The sequence below is a fragment of the Kogia breviceps genome, chromosome 7 (assembly GCF_026419965.1).
Source record: "Kogia breviceps isolate mKogBre1 chromosome 7, mKogBre1 haplotype 1, whole genome shotgun sequence".
Taxonomy (NCBI): domain Eukaryota; kingdom Metazoa; phylum Chordata; class Mammalia; order Artiodactyla; family Physeteridae; genus Kogia; species Kogia breviceps.
The window spans coordinates 55,291,239-55,307,054 of NC_081316.1; the positions used below are offsets into that span (position 1 = coordinate 55,291,239).

At 42.7% G+C, this 15,816-nt stretch overlaps 1 protein-coding gene across 6 annotated transcripts in view; it reads left to right on the forward strand.

Annotated features, from left to right (window-relative positions):
• SYTL2 (synaptotagmin like 2) overlaps positions 1-15,816 on the forward strand; it is a 101,924-nt gene that overhangs the window by 55,787 nt on the left and 30,321 nt on the right. For 5 of the 6 annotated variants that reach the window (XM_067038337.1, XM_059068481.2, XM_059068485.2 and 2 more), the window contains exons 4-7: positions 1,190-1,331; positions 9,378-9,459; positions 10,691-10,805; positions 12,095-12,898. In XM_067038337.1, coding sequence (XP_066894438.1) covers positions 1,190-1,331; positions 9,378-9,459; positions 10,691-10,805; positions 12,095-12,898 — 1,143 coding nt within the window. The remainder of the gene's footprint in view (positions 1-1,189; positions 1,332-9,377; positions 9,460-10,690; positions 10,806-12,094; positions 12,899-15,816) is intronic. The other variant, XM_067038338.1, reaches the window with a different exon arrangement.

Sequence of the window (15,816 nt, forward strand, 5' to 3'; positions counted from 1 at the left end):
TGGCGCTCAGTCATCACTCAGTTGATGCTAATTATCTAAGAGGTTCAGGTAAAGAGCTCTGGGTGTTCAGAGGCAAAAGAGGTTATTTCCTGAAGAGGGATCATAGAGGTTTTAAGGGGGCCCTGGCATCTGAGCTGGCTATTAAGGAAGATATAGAATTTGGATGTGTAGAGATTGGGGAGGAGGAAGCAGTGGATAGAATAGAAGCATTCCAAATGCTTCCAGAATAGAAGCATTTGTTCCCCTTTGTGTCCCAGAGCCCAGCCTCAAGTTGGGCTCATTGTAGCTGTTCAGTAAATACTTGGTAATGATGGTGTGTCTGTCCCAGTGAGGACTCCCTGCCCTGAGCGTCCCCTGGCCGTACACATTTGGTCCTGACCCCAGTTCAGGTCAGAATCACCTAGGGCAGTCGGAATTTTGCTTTAGTTATCTCTGCACATTTAAAGGTGCACCCATGCTCTCCGGAGACTGTACTTGTAGGGAGGTAGCAACATGGGAATCTACTGAGTTCTCTCACAGATGTAATTTTTTTTAAATTACATGATTTCTTTTATTTTTATTTTATTTATTTATCTGTTTATTTATTTATTTATTTATTTTTGGCTGCGTTGGGTCTTCATTGCTGAGTGCGGGCTTTCTCTAGTTGTGGCGAGTGGGGGCTCCTCTTCATTGTGTAGCATGGGCTCTAGGCGCGTGGGCTTCAGTAGTTTTGGCACATGGGCCCAGTAGTGTGGCACGTGGGCTCAGTACTTGTGGTGCACAGGCTTAGTTTCTCCGTGGCATGTGGGATCTTCCCGGACCAGGGCTCGAACCCGTGTCCCCTGCATTGGCAGGCAGATTCTTAACCACTGCGCCACCAGGGAAGTCCTGCATGATTCCTTTTAATTTTTACAGGTGTCTTTTTTTTAAGAAGGGGAAAATTAGGCTCATAGACCTCAAAAAGCTTTCCCTCTGCCTCAGAGCAACTTGGTAATATAACTAGGTCTTGTATACAGGTCTTTGTGTTTTGACTCCTCTTGCAGATGCAGTTCTGATCCCAAGTGCTCAGACTCATTAGTGACTGCCTGGGCCCTCTGGGGAGGCCTGACGTTCAGGTTCCAGCGTTCAGTGATAAGAGCTGATATGAGAGTTGTAGGTCGTGGAGGTAAGAGATAGATAACCTTCTTGTCTTTATTGTTTCCTGTTTCAGCTGAGCAGAGTAAGGACAGAGCAAACAGGGCAAAGGAAAGCTGGGTGAATAATGTCAATGAAGATGCTTTCCTCCCCCCAGAGCTAACCGGTGTCGGTGTCGTAGAAGAGCCAGAAGAAGATGTAGCGCCTGCAAATCCAAGGTAAGACTGAGCTCATGGGGAGAGCTGCTGCACGTGGGATTCATGGCTTGGTCCTGCTGTGTGAGTGCAAATGCCAGACAGGTCTCATGGGCATGGGAAGGGGGCACATACGAGAGAATTCTGGGCCCTGATGTGGACAAAGCCTGTGCAGTACTCTTTCTCAGCTTCCAGAATTTCTAACAGATCTGCATAGTAAATAAAACTAAAATGTTAAGGAGTGATTTCTTCCAGCACCAACAAGAGCTGTTTTTTATTTGTGCTAAGGATATCTCCATAGAGTCAGTGAAGAGGTACCCCAAAATGAAGGGAGGGGAATAAGTCATTTCAGGAAAGAGATGAATGATGATCAAATTGTAACAGCTTGGTGCAGTAGAAGAAGCTCAAGCACAGGAACCAGGCAGACATGAAATCAAATCCTGAATATGCCACTTATTAGCCATTTGACCATGGGCAAGTCATTTAATCTCTCTGAATCTCTTTTCCTAACTATAGATAGGAATCATACTATATAGGAAAGGTTATGGTGAGAATTAGTGATAACGTATGTAGAATACCTGGCACATGGTAGGCACTCAATAGATGTCTCTTAAGGATGCAGATTGTCGTCAATATTTCAGTCTTGATTTTTTGTGTTTTCCATACATTTTTATCCTCTGGCCAATCAAAACGTGCATTTGTACAGTACATGGTTCCTGCGATATAGCTGATTATGGGGTTACGTTGCCACAGACCTTTTGGAACCATGGTGATTTGCTTTTAGGTATTTAAGGATCTTCCCATTGGTGTCTGTCCCTTGGCGGTATAGTTGTTACCCTTTGGTGGGAGGGCAATTGCATTTTATCTCTACTTCCTCGGTGAAGACAATTCAGAGTCTCCAACTGGAAAGAAGTCAATGAATTTGCTGGTGGGACAGTCAGTGATCCAGGATCCAAGGCTGAGGCACCTGGGGAATAGGGATGTTTCCAACATAATTTACGGGTGAGGGAGAGGGTCTGTACTGTAGGCACCAACCGGCATTTCAGAGTCAAATATAAGTAAAGTTATGTCACATGGGTAATGGAATACTGATTCTATTGTTTCCCATTATTTATCCATTTCCCTTTTGGAGAGGACTTGCTTTGTTTTCCCGGGTGGTAGGTGGCACTATTTCCCCTCTAGGATGATTTGTAATGTTCTGTTATGTCTGTAGAGGCCCATGTCGGCTAGAGGTTGAAACACCTTAACAGTAGCTGTGAATTGACTCTGTGACCTTGCACTAGAAGTGACTTAACTTCTTGGGCCATTGTTTCCTCCGCTGTAAAATGGGAATGAAATAGTTTGCTAGCAGGATTGTTGAGACTCTAATTAGCTAGTACATGTAGAATTCCTAACACATAGTTCATAGTGCATAGTAGTTGCTCAATGAATGGAAGTGCGGGCTCTCACATACATACAGGTATTTCAGGGAGCTCAGGAAAGGATGTGAGAACACGTTACCTCTATCTCCTTGTGACTCCCCATGTTCCAGCTGCCTGCAACTTCCCTAATGGGATGAAGGCCTGCCTTCCTTCCATACAGCAAGAGGACACCTTAAATATTAGAAACTCTGGGAGTGAGAACACAGGCATTTAGATTCCCCTTCAAGGAACTGAGAGTGGCTCCTAAGAGCTGGGTTTGATGGGGACACCAGAGCGCTGACTGACTGAGGGAAGAGGGGGACAAGAGAAGATTTGGGGGTGTCAGACACAAATTTAGCTCATTGTACTCTTTTATCTGGGTCAGACTTCCTGTCCTTCTCCCAGGAACTCATTTCATCTCAACGGGCCTAAGGGACCGAGGAGCCACTGCCCTTAGAGCATATAGTGTCCGCATTTGCATCTCCATTGTTTGCTACATTTCTCACGTGACCTCAGAAGAGTCTTTCGAGTTTCACCTGTATGTACATGAGAACTAAGCTGCCTCACCAGGATGTTATGAGACTAAATGAAATGAGGTATGGGAACCACTTGGCATTTCTCAGGAAGAAAGAAAATTGGCAATTTGCAGGTGGCCTTATAATTATGTTATTATAACATAGATGAGGTAGGTTGAGAAGGCAGGAGTAAAAATGTTAGAAGTATCCAGCATGCCTTGCTCATTACGTGGCACGGGTGGTAATCACCCAGAACTGTAGAAGGAGCTGTTGTTTAATCCCTCCTTTCTGTGTCAGAAACTACTGCTTTACTCAGTATCAGGTTCCAGCATGTTTTTCACCTATACTTTAACATTTGGGAACTGGGTGTGTTCAGTACTTTTGGGGGCCTGTACTTTTAGACTAAGTGAACTTCAATAGAATGACTCAATACCTGTCAATATTTTGTTAGCCAGGAGTCAGGAGTTGGGGAGTGAGAGCCAACAGTGACTGGATATTGGAGCTTCTGAAGGAGTTTTTTCTAATAAGCTCTGGGGCAAGAGTCCTTCTTCTGTTGTGGGTACAATTCTGTGGGCTTTTGCCTGTGAATAGTTAAAACACTGTGGGTATTCAGTGTGTATTCAAGCATGGGAAGCTATCTGCGTTATTTTTTTTTATTATTATTATTTTTTTGTGGTACGCGGGCCTCTCACTGTTGTGGCCTCTCCCGTTGCGGAGCACAGGCTCCGGACGCGCAGGCTCAGCGGCCATGGCTCACGGGCCCAGCCGCTCCGCGGCATGTGGGATCTTCCCGGACCGGGGCACGAACCCGTGTCCCCTGCATCGACAGGTGGATTCTCAACCACTGCGCCACCAGGGAAGCCCTATCTGCGTTATTTTGGAACTCATCTTCGTTTGCATCTGTAGCACGGGGAAGCAGAGGTTTGATGAATAGAGGAGCAGAGCATGAGGTTCCCTTTCGAGTGGCAAAGAAAACTCCAAGTGATCCCATTTCTAGTTTTGGTAACTGATTTTTTCAGCATGGTAGTAGTGGCACACACGGTGGTAAAGGACCAGTGTTTTGGGGTTTTAAAAAAAGGCATAGCATATTTTTGAATTTGCTTGACTCAATCCCTGAGCCATTTCTTCACGTGTTTGTTGACGTGTTGAAGCCTCATTGAGTGTAATACGTGTTAGCACAGAGCTGGGTACTGGGCATGGGCACAGCATTAGCTGCCAAGGAGAAAGGGAGAAATCAACAATCCAAAGGGAGAAATCAACAACAGAAAACATGGGGGAAAAAAAAAAACTTGCAAACTTTGCTTCTGATTCCAGACACAGTTAATATTTAAGCTGAAAAATACCTCAGAAGAGGGTACATCTGGTGTTTTCTTTTTTTCTTTTTTTTTTTTTCTTTGCAGTACGTGGGCCTCTCACTGTTGTGGGCTCTCCCGTTGCGGAGCACAGGCTCCGGACGCACAGGCTCAGCAGCCATGGCTCACGGGCCCAGCCGCCGCACGGCATGTGGGATCCTCCCGGACCGGGTCACGAACCCGTGTCTCCTGCATCAGCAAGTGGACTCGCAACCACTGTGCCACCAGGGAAGCCCTCTGGTGTTATTTTTAACTGCTTTATTTATTTTTTAATTTTTTGGTCGTGCCACAAGGCTTGTGGGATCTTAGTTCCCCGACCAGGGATCACACCCGTGGCCCCTGCAGTGGAAGCTCGGAGTCGTAACCACTGGACTGCCAGGGAATTCATTTTTAACTGCTTTAGAGGCAAAGGCTAGTTAAGGTTCAAAAGCTTTAAAAGTTGCTGCGCGTGCTTGGAAACATTTTACGGCTAGGCAGAGAAGCCGATGGACTGTCGCACTGCCCATGTGGTGTAGTTCTAAGACTGCTATAAAGCCCTCCCTCTTTCCCAGATGTCCCTACCACGGTACCTAACGTTATTCTTCTTTTTAGTTAAGTCTTCAAAGACTTGTATTAAAATGCAGACACTTTTAGGAGGGGAACCCTAACAGTAGTTTTGTAGTCTAATATTTTAATAGTCTTCTTACGGAAGTAAACCCATTTTGGCTACGTGCTACATCTAGTATTGCAGGTAGTTTTTGAAGGGTACCTGAGGGAAGAAATAACAGCTCAAGGTGTGAACCTTGGCTTGCTGTACAGTTTTAAGAACTCATCATGTGGAATGTATTGAATATCTTAGGACACAGCCTGAGAATAGAAATCTGATCCCTCTGAGAGGGATTCTAAGAAACAAAAGACACAGTATCTGGCTATAAAGAGACTCTATTCTCTTAGGAAAAATAGTGCTTCCATATGTGAATATCTGATCACATGATAACAAATGGTACCAGGCAGGGAGCAAATCCCAATCCCAAGGTACCAATAAAATGAACTATAAGACTTGAGACAAGGAGACCCGCTTCCAGCTGAGCTGATAGGTGACCAGCATCACAAGGGAGGTGAGATTTGGACTGGGCTTGGAGGTGATAGTGAGGATTTGGGTCAAGAGAGTAGGGCAAACACTTGAGGGAAGGGCTGGGGATAGGTTGGGGGAGACAGCAAAGAGGGACAGTGAGTCATGTTTGGCATGAAGGTCAACAGGAAGGCGGAGTGGGAGGGTACAGTGGGGCAGATGGTGGGGTGTCTCCAATTCCTTCCTGAGGAGTTCAGGCTTCACCTTCATTCCACAGGCCTTGAGGATCCGGGAAAGGTAGCGGGCAGAAGAAGCACATGATCAAAGTTCTGTTTTAGACCATTCCAGCTTAGAGGTGGAATGCTGAATGGATTAGAGAGGTGGAACTTTGGTGTCAGGAGGTCGGATATGAGGCCAATACAGATGACAGAAATAAAGGAGGAATCAGTAGGGGTGGAAAGGAAGTGACAGATGTGGGAGTAACTGGGAAGGAAGAAATCGCTCAGACTTCACTCCAGTCGTCTTGCCATAAACCACTGCTTTACTCGTGTGAGAAATCAGAGGCAGTAGAGCCCAGCCATTGGAGTCAGGGTCAGACACACCTGGTGCAAGTCCCCAGCTCTTTTACTAACTTAACCTCTCCAAGCCTCAGTTTTCTCACTAGCAAAATGGGGAGAAGGATACATACCTCACAGGGATGTTGCAAAGATCAACTGAGAATAAGATGGTTGCTGTATTGATGGTTGCCCGATAAAAGACAGGCAAACAAAACATTGTTGCAGTCCTCAAGAGAAGCAAAGCCAGAGCTTAACTGAGGAAGTAACTATATTTTCAGAGACAGTGTGAGGCATAAGACTCTTGTTTTATTTTTTTTCTAGTAAGCACACTTGTGAACTGTACTTAACCAAGTATCTCACCCTCATCCCATTTCCTGCCAATCCCAACCACAAGGTAACCCAGTGAATACTATGTTTCTGGTGTTTGATCGTGTGCTCTGAATACCTCATTTCTTCTTCTCTTTTGATTTCTGAATAGCAGGAACAAAGACATTTCGTTTAAAACCTAAATAGTGTGCCTCATTGTAATTTGGCAAACAATATAGATATTTTAAAAAACCACGGCACCTGTGTGCTGCTGCGTTCCCTGGCACTGGCTCAGTTGGCCTTCAGTTGTTCAGTCGTTCACCAGTTGTGTACCAGGCACTGTACAAGGCGTCGTGGGGAATAGAAAGAAGGTCAAGATACTCTTTAAGGATCTCCCAGTTTACTATGAGAGATAAGATATGTATGCACAGAATGAGGTTGCATAGCAGACATGAAATCCATAGCTGCATATAGTTTAGTAGAGAGAGACTGGTTTCATCTCTGGGCAGGAGGGGACATGATATGCAGTGTGGACAGTTGTGGGCCTGGTGGCTAGAGGCGCAGGAACTGGATTTCCAGGGAGCAGAATATAGAGACTCTGCTTGTCCTTTGTTCTTGGTGAGTGGGAAGGAGAAAGGAGGAAGGTGACAGGAGAAGATGGCTGTTCCATGGAGACCCCAACCATCAGCATTTGGCCCAGGTCCTCTCATTGTGTGACGGATTTATTTACTAAAGGAGATGATACAAAACACTGTGAGAAAACTGAACATGGCATCCGCTATAAGCTTCCTCGTATCAATTTTATTTATTTATTTATTTATTGGCTGTGTTGGGTCTTTGTTTCTGTGCGAGGGCTTTCTTTAGTTGCGGCGAGCGGGGGCCACTCTTCATCGCCGTGCGCGGGCCTCTCACTATCGCGGCCTCTCGTTGTGGAGCACAGGCTCCAGATGCACAGGCTCAGTAGCTGTGATTCATGGGCCTAGTTGCTCCACGGCATGTGGGATCCTCCCAGCCCAGGGCTCGAACCCGTGTCCCCTGCATTGGCAGGCAGATTCTCAGCCACTGCGCCACCAGGGAAGCCCTCACTGGCTTCTTAAAGTGACACTCAAGAGACATTGCTTTCTAGTCCTGAGCTATTGGCTATTTTTCCTGTGAGTTTTATCAGTGACCAGGATTCTTTTCTCACATCGGCCGCTAGATAACTTGATTCAAGTTTGTGCTTACCTGTTTCAAGAACAGAGGCCTCCTAACATGTGTTTTTCTATTAGCCTTAATTCTGGCTCCATTGTAAGTTCCTCCTCTTGTTCCCTGCCCTTCCCCTCCCCATCCTTTTTCCCCCCTTTCTCACATCCCTAAGGTCAGGCTGTGTTCGATATACAACTGCCTCATCTGCTGTAATTCCTTTCTGGAACAGTGAGGAAGGTAACAAAAGGGAGCGTGGCTTCCTCAAGTGTTCAACCTGTTCCTGGGACTACAAAAGTAGCAATCAGGGCTTCCCTGGTGGCGCGGTGGTTGAGAGTCCGCCGGCCGATGCAGGGGACACGGGTTCGTGCCCCGGTCTGGGAAGATCCCACATGACGCGGAGCGGCTGGGCCCGTGAGCCATGGCCGCTGAGCCTGCGCGTCCGGAGCCTGTGCTCCGCAACAGGAGAGGCCACAACAGTGAGAGTCCCGCGTACCACAAAAAAAAAAAAAAAAAAAAAAAAACTAACAATCAAAGTGCAGAGAGAAGGAAAGGAAATGAATTTGCAAGAACATCTAGTCCATAATTTTAGTGACAACAATCTTTGGCAAGGCTCTGTGGCCTTGGGGCAAAATGCTCCCCTCCCCCACTCCAGTTCTTTAGCTTTGTGGTAAAAAGCCAGCACCTTCTGAGGTACTTCTTCCAAGTCCTTGACTCTGTGATGCCACTAGGAGAACTGGTGGAGGTTAACCAGGCACGGTGCTTTCAGCCAATAGTGACTTCCCCTCTTATGCCTGAGGCAGGGCCACTGGAGCAGGAAGTCTGAGTGGGTAGTTTTCCTCCCTCTTGGGGGCCACTATGACCCTCTTTGCCCTTCTTACTCAACAGCCAAGGGAGTAGTTGTTCAGGAGGGAGCTGGCTCAACTCACTTTTCTCCATTCACCCTCCCCGCACTCTCACCCTAGGGCTGCCCTGTCCCTCCTGTAGGGAATCATGGTCTAGAGAATCCTCCTCTCCCCTCTAAGCCAGCTCCAGGCTTCTGGCCTCCCACCATCTTCTGGATGCTCTGCTTGTCTTTACTCCTCTTGTATTCGAACGAGAACTCACCTGGCCAGCCTGTAGAGTTAGGTTGAAAGTTCCCAGTAAGTCGCCCCAATCCACCATCCTCCCAGCACAGCATCTCTTAGATCTGCTGTTTCTTCTATTCTACTGCCCAATCACTTGTCTCACCTGCATCTTTTCTTTAGCTATTTTCTACCTGAGTTAGAGCAAGCAGTGCCATTCTGGTCCTTGCCTACGGAATCTCTAAAATGCTTTGGGGCCTTATTTCAGCAGGGATGTTCCCTTCTTGAGAACAACTGCTCACTGTTCTAGTCTGTATCTGATGTTAGGTCCTGACTTTGAGGTGAGTTTATTTGTACAAATTTAAACTGTGAACCTCCTGTGTGCCTGGTACCGGGATAAAAACTTCAAGGCTTCTGATGGATGGTTTTGTCTTGTCTCATGCCTGTTTTCATTTCTGTTCTACCATTGCCTTTGCTTCGCTGCTTAATCATCTCTAGGCTCCAACTCCCTCTACCTTCCTGGCAGTTTGATTTTACAAACTTCCTCTCCTATCCTGCCTTAATAGCTTCTGGCTTCAGAGGTGTGATTTACGTTTCCTCAAAGGGTAAGTTTTTATTCGCTGAATTATTGTTTCTTTTGCAGTTCCAGCGTGGTAAATCCAGCTTCCACCATGATTGATACATCCCAGGAAAGCACAAGGAAGTCAGCTGTATCTCCAGCCAAGGTAGATTGAGCTCAGACTTTGAAAATCTCATTTGGGGCAGGAGTGCTATTTTTCTGATTTTATCAGAGCACCGTGAAGTAAAGAGAATTTCATCGTACTTTTTTCCTACCAAATATAGATAATTTTTCCTGTTTAATATAAGAAATCACTCTTGTGGTGGAAAATTTTATGAATATCATGTTACTGCATTGCTGAAGACCTAGATTTTTTTGTCCTAAAGAATGAAAAGTCCAATGCTGTTGGGGGCTGCTTCTTTTAAGCATAGGAATGTGGCTTGTTGGTTCCGTATCAGTCCTTATTCCTTTTCATGGCTTCCTGAATCTCTGTTAGAAGTCTGCTTATGGGAGGGAATTGTCAATTTTTGAAACAACAGATAGCAAATATTGATATTCAGTCTTACATTATTAAAAAAATGCTGCGGGAGAGGGATAAATTAGGAGTTAGGGGTTAACATATTCACTACTATATATAAAATAGATAACCAACAAAGACCTACTGTATAGCACAAGGAACTATACTCAATAGTTTGTAATAACCTAAAGGAGAAAAGAATCTGAATTTTAAAAATATATATATGTATGTATGTATAACTGAATCACTCTGCTGTACACCTGAAACTAACACAACATGTAAATCAACTATACTTCAATTGAAAAAAAATTCTATTTACTGATATGCTTTCTGTCATTAGAATTGATGATCATGATAGTGACTATTAACCACTTCAAGATACCTTGTCTTTTAAATCCTTATAGGAAAGGTCAGTTACAATTATATTTAGTACAGCTTTAATCTGTCACAGTGAGTCTCATACAGTAGGAAGTGCACGGGTGGGAATCTGCCCTAATTAGAGTCTCAGGTTTACCCCGACCTTGACCAGCTCTTTGATACGTTCAGGCCCATGTTTTCTCACATCTGTAAAAATTTCACTTCTGTGAGATTTAGATTTGAATGCCTGCTTCTGGTTTAACTTTGTAGGACTCTGGAATTGAGTATATTTTATACAATTTTGTTCTGCGTTATTTTTTGGTTTTTTTTTTTTTTTTTTTTGGTATGGCATATATATGGTAATTCTTTGTTAACCAGATTAATTAAGACCATCATTTTTCAAACATGCCAGATAGAATTTACTGGATAAAACTACCAACTATTGGAGATGCTAAGCATTTGCTGACACTGAGCTGCTGTTGTGACATTTAAAATGAATTTAATAAACAATATTTTTCCCCAGCAAAGGAAGAATCCATTTAATAGCTCCATGCTGCCAGAAGATCACTTATCTCAACAAATCAAAAATGAGCAGTCAAAAAATGGAAGGGCTGGTTTCTTTCAGACTTCAAAAGAGGGTAAATATTATTTTTATGGGCTAGATATTTTTATCTTTGTTATCTATGGACTAAGGGAAATTCTCAGAGTTCCTTTAACCAAAATAGCTTTCAAGAGAAAGTGAAAAGTCCTGATGGTTTTCTTCTACTATGCCCACTGGTTTCCTGCCTGAGGGAAGGAAGCAGAAATTTTAGAAACCGGAAGTTCATGCATTCCAGTCTCAGAGCTGACACTTGTGTGACCTCCATGCCTTGGGTCCCCCCACAGTGACCTGGGAAATGTTTTGACCAGAGGCATTCAGTCATTCATTTAACAGTCTTTATTGGATGTCTACCAGGTACAGACACAGTTCTCTGTTTAAAATTGAGTGTTTGCCTCAAGATAAAAAGACCACTTGACATGTTACAATCCTCTAATCTGTAATTATCAGCCCAGTCTTCCAGTAGCATTTGATCAGATTTGTTGCTTAACTGATTGAAGTCTGCCTCTTATGGAATTTTACCATTCTTACACACCATTAAGAAGAAACATTAGACAATTTAATCTCTTCAAAAGCAACTGTAAGAAGATTCCACAAGCATCAAAGGTTGGACAAGGGGTAGAAAATTAACAAACAGTAGAGTTAGGAGTTTCAATTAGCCTGTTTTAATATTAGTGTATTTTTCCTCTCCATTGGATACACTTTATATAGCATAAAATATTTTACAGAAAAGAAGTCACTGGAACATTACCTGTTTTTTTTAACTTTTTGACAAAATTAATTTGTTTTAGGTATTGAGATTTAAAAAAAATTGAGCTCTCTTTTCTGGTTTCCATACGTTAATTTTTTAAAGTGACTTTTGTGTTTTTTCTTTACCCTCCTTGAGGAATTTTTAAAGTTTCTTTTTTTAAAAAAATTTTTATTGAGTATAAAATACCACAAAATATGTATGTAAAGCACAGCAATCTTAAATTCAATGAAGTTCATGCATGAATTTTTTAAGGCTTTTTAATTAGGTCTGTATTTATGCTTCACGCTTCATTGTCTTTAATATTTAGTGTTTTTCGGGTTCATGCCCTGGTCTGGGAAGATCCCCCATGCTGCAGAGCCGCTGGGCCCGTGAGCCATGGCTGCTGAGCCTGCGCGTCCGGAGCCTGTGCTCAGCAGCAACGGGAGAGGCCACAGCAGTGAGAGGCCCGTGTACCGCAAAAAAAAAAAAAAAAAAAAATTTCGTGTTTTTGCTAAATGTAGATTAAGTTTATGATAGGTGTTTTAAATTATAGAGTTATTCTCCATTTGGTATATCATCTAATATGTTTTACTTTTCAGGTGAATTGTCAGAGTCCAAAGAAAAGTCATCTATCCTGGATATTTCAAGCCAAAAGTCAGAGAAAACAAAGCAGGCTTTTCCAGGCCCTGAGAATGGGTCCCAAATCAAGGCTCCAATCCCCAAAGCCAGGAAAATGATCTATAAATCTCATGACTTAAAGCAAGATGATAACCAGTCTTCTCCTAGACAAAGGACAGACTCCCTGAACACAAGAGGGGCTCCAAGAGGGATCCTGAAACGCAATTCCAGTTCCAGTAGCACAGACTCAGAAACTGTTCGTTTTCATCAGAACATTGAACCCAAAAGCAAAATTGTGTCACCTGGCCTAACCATCCATGAGAGAATTTCTGAGAAGGAGCATTCTTTAGAAGATGACTCCTCCTCAAACTCACTGGAGCCATTAAAGCATGTGAGATTCTCTCCAGTGAAGGATGAACTCCCACAGAGTCTGGGGCTAGTCCATGGCCGGGAAGTAGGAGAATTTAGTGTCTTAGAATCTGAAAGGTTGAAGAATGGAACAGAAGATGCAGGGGACATAGATGAGTTTTGGAATGATCCTAAGCCTTCCCAATACAGAAGGCCTTTGCTTTTTCAGCCATCAGCCTCAAGCCCAAGTACATCAAAAAATGAAACACATCAGCCAATGACTTCTGGTTCCTTTCCAATTAACGAGCACCGTTCTCCCAAAGAAGTTTTAACTACAAGAGCACAGTCCACTGAGAACTCATACACCATCAATGAACACAAAGCTAACTCATCAGAATTGTCAAGGCTTGAATCAAAATTGTCCAGAAGCTCTGCTGGTAAGAGATTCGTCCCTACCACGCTCTAAAAACTGAGCCAGTGGGCTTGGAATGGCCAGGCCAGCCAGCCCGCCTGGTAGAAACCCATTTTGCTTTCTAGGTATTCCCGCTAAAATTCAAGCAGATGCCACGGCGGAATGTTTATGCCTCTTAATGGGTTTGCATGTTTTCCTCAATCACCAATAACTAAAAGAACCAGGATAGCACACTTTCTGGCACATTATGCTTAATCCAAAAAAAAACAAAAACATATCAATAATGTAACTAAACAAATTATAGTATTTTGAGTTAAATCAAGGTATGTATACGGAGTGAGAAACATATGCTAATACCTTTGTACAGAGTAAATATATTATTATTCACCTAATGCAAATTTATCAATTACCATTTAACCAACTTCGGTTTCTGTTTGAATTTCAGGAGAACCGTCACTTTCTTAGCCTCAAAGGATGGGAAACTAGACTTTAAATTCTTACTATGAAAAAGCCTCATACTTTGGCCTGCCCAGGGCCTCCGTCCATTTGTTCTTAGACTTTAAATGCTCTGAAGGAACTTTCTCCTTCAGCTGGTGATCTGAGAGGCAATGAGAGTACTGCTTTTTCCTGCTAACTAGCTGTCTAGTCCTCTCTTGAAGATCTTAGAACTCTCAGGGGATGCCTCAAACTGCTTTCCTATACCTATATGATTACTTCACAATTCTTATGTTTTAAAACAGAAGCAATGGGAAAAATCATTTTGTGTACTCTCTCCCATCTTCACTAAGTCCTAATCTAACCCTATGATAATTTTTATAGTCAGGAAAATTTACAGTAGCAACAGTCAAGTTTCTAACTCATTTGCTCTCCTCCTCCCTTATTAGTCAATATTAAGTTGACCCTGAGTCACTTTTGCTTAGCCGTACACTTTCATACTTACTCAAATCAATCCACTTCTTAAAGGACAAAGCATTTCCATCACCCCTCTCCCTGGATATTTTAAATTATTTGAACGGAAGAGAATATTTTTTTTAAAAAATTAAAAATTAGCTTCTTCAAGATATAAAGGAACTCATTTTAAGGAAGCTACTAAAGTTTGAATAAACACTAGCAAATAATTGGGTGATGCTTACTTAAATGTTTATTCAAAAGATGAAAAAATTTCTTTGGTAGTATTTTCCTTTGCTATAATCCATAGAAAAAAAATGGTAAACCTTTCCTGATTTTCAAAGTGCACCTGCTTTCCCACAGACTACCTTTATAATTTTGTATTAACTATTTATTTGTGCTTTCTGATTTTTAAATCTCAATCTCAGCTCACCGTGAAGTCTGGGGAGAAGCCATCATCAGCTAAACCCATTTTGGTTGACAGACAGGCCTTCTGGTCTCAGAGCTTATAAACAAAGTTCTGCTTACTCATTAATGCCCTACTTTCCCCCCTGCTTCCCACAGAAATATATACAAGTACATAATGGAGCGTAGGAAGAAAATCAGGACCAAAAAAGAATGGTAAACTCTAATTGTGTGAATAATAAGGGTTTGACTTTAGCTCTGAGCTTTAGGACAGTCATTATCACACTCATTATATTATACTGGAAGAAAACAAAAGAATTCCTCAAAGGAAACAAAACATTATCTGGCATCAATTTTTTTTTTTTTTTTTTTTTTTTTTTTTTTTTTTGCGGTACACGGGCCTCTCACTGCTGTGGCCTCTCACGTTGTGGAACACAGGCTCCGGATGCGCAGGCTCAGCGGCCATGGCTCACAGGCCCAGCCACTCCGCGGCATGTGGGATCCTCCCGGACCGAGGCACGAACCCACGTCCCCTGCATCGGCAGGCGGACTCTCAACCACTGCGCCACCAGGGAAGCCCTGGCATCAAATTTTTAAACTGTTCTTATTTTTAAAGTAATATACTTTCATTTGAAAAGTGTAAAAACATTTGAAAAGAAGAAATGCATACAGAATAAAACAATTATCATCTGTGATATCACCCAGCACTAACTATCACTAATGTCTAATTGTAGGGCCTTCCAATAATTTTCAGGCATGGATATAATTTAAATTATGTTTATATTGTCCAGAGTGCTTTTTTCACTAACAGTGTAGTACAAGCATTTTTTTCATTATTAGTCTTCTGTTAAACAGACTAACAAAGAATTCTTAAAGATTTCTCAAAGGAACTTTATCTTTACTGACATATTTAATAGTATAATGTGTAGTTATGAAAGGAAACCAGTATCCACTGTGTGCCAATTTTGTATAAGCCTTTGTTTTTACATTTAGCCAGAGTTGATGATTAAAATCAAAGAGATAATTTTATTAACTGACATCTCCTCTGGTGCATTTCAGATGTAGCTAACATCATAAAAATTCAGCTCACGTAATTTTCAAGAACATGTATTGTGTAGCTTAGCATTTATAAGGAAGAGCAAGAAATGCTGAAACACCTTTAGTCTTAACTAAAAGGAAAGAATATCTGAGTTCCCTCATCTACATGTGCCATGTGCCCTGTGAATAAAGCTCAGAGAGGTCTCTCCCTACTTTTTCTTTTTTTTTTTTAACATCTTTATTGGAGTATAATTTCTCCCTACTTTCTTGGTAGCCTAGAAAGAATTTAAATGTCCTTCCCTAGCCTTCTAGCCATTGGTTGGCAAACATCAGGGAAGAGGTAGAAACCCCATTCTCCATCAGTCCTCATTTTACTTTGTCTCACAGAGACTATCTCCAGCTTACAGATTGTAGAAAGGAAATAGGGGATCATGGAGGAGCCTCTTGAGACCGTGGTCCTCAAACTGCAGTATGCAAAACAACCACTGGGATAGCTGGTAGGAAAGATTCGTGGGCCCCATCTTCAGAGATTCTGGTTCAGTATACCAGGAGTAAGGCCCCTGGATGCAAATATCCTTCTTGTGCCATTCTGACGTTTTGCAGGGAGCTCCT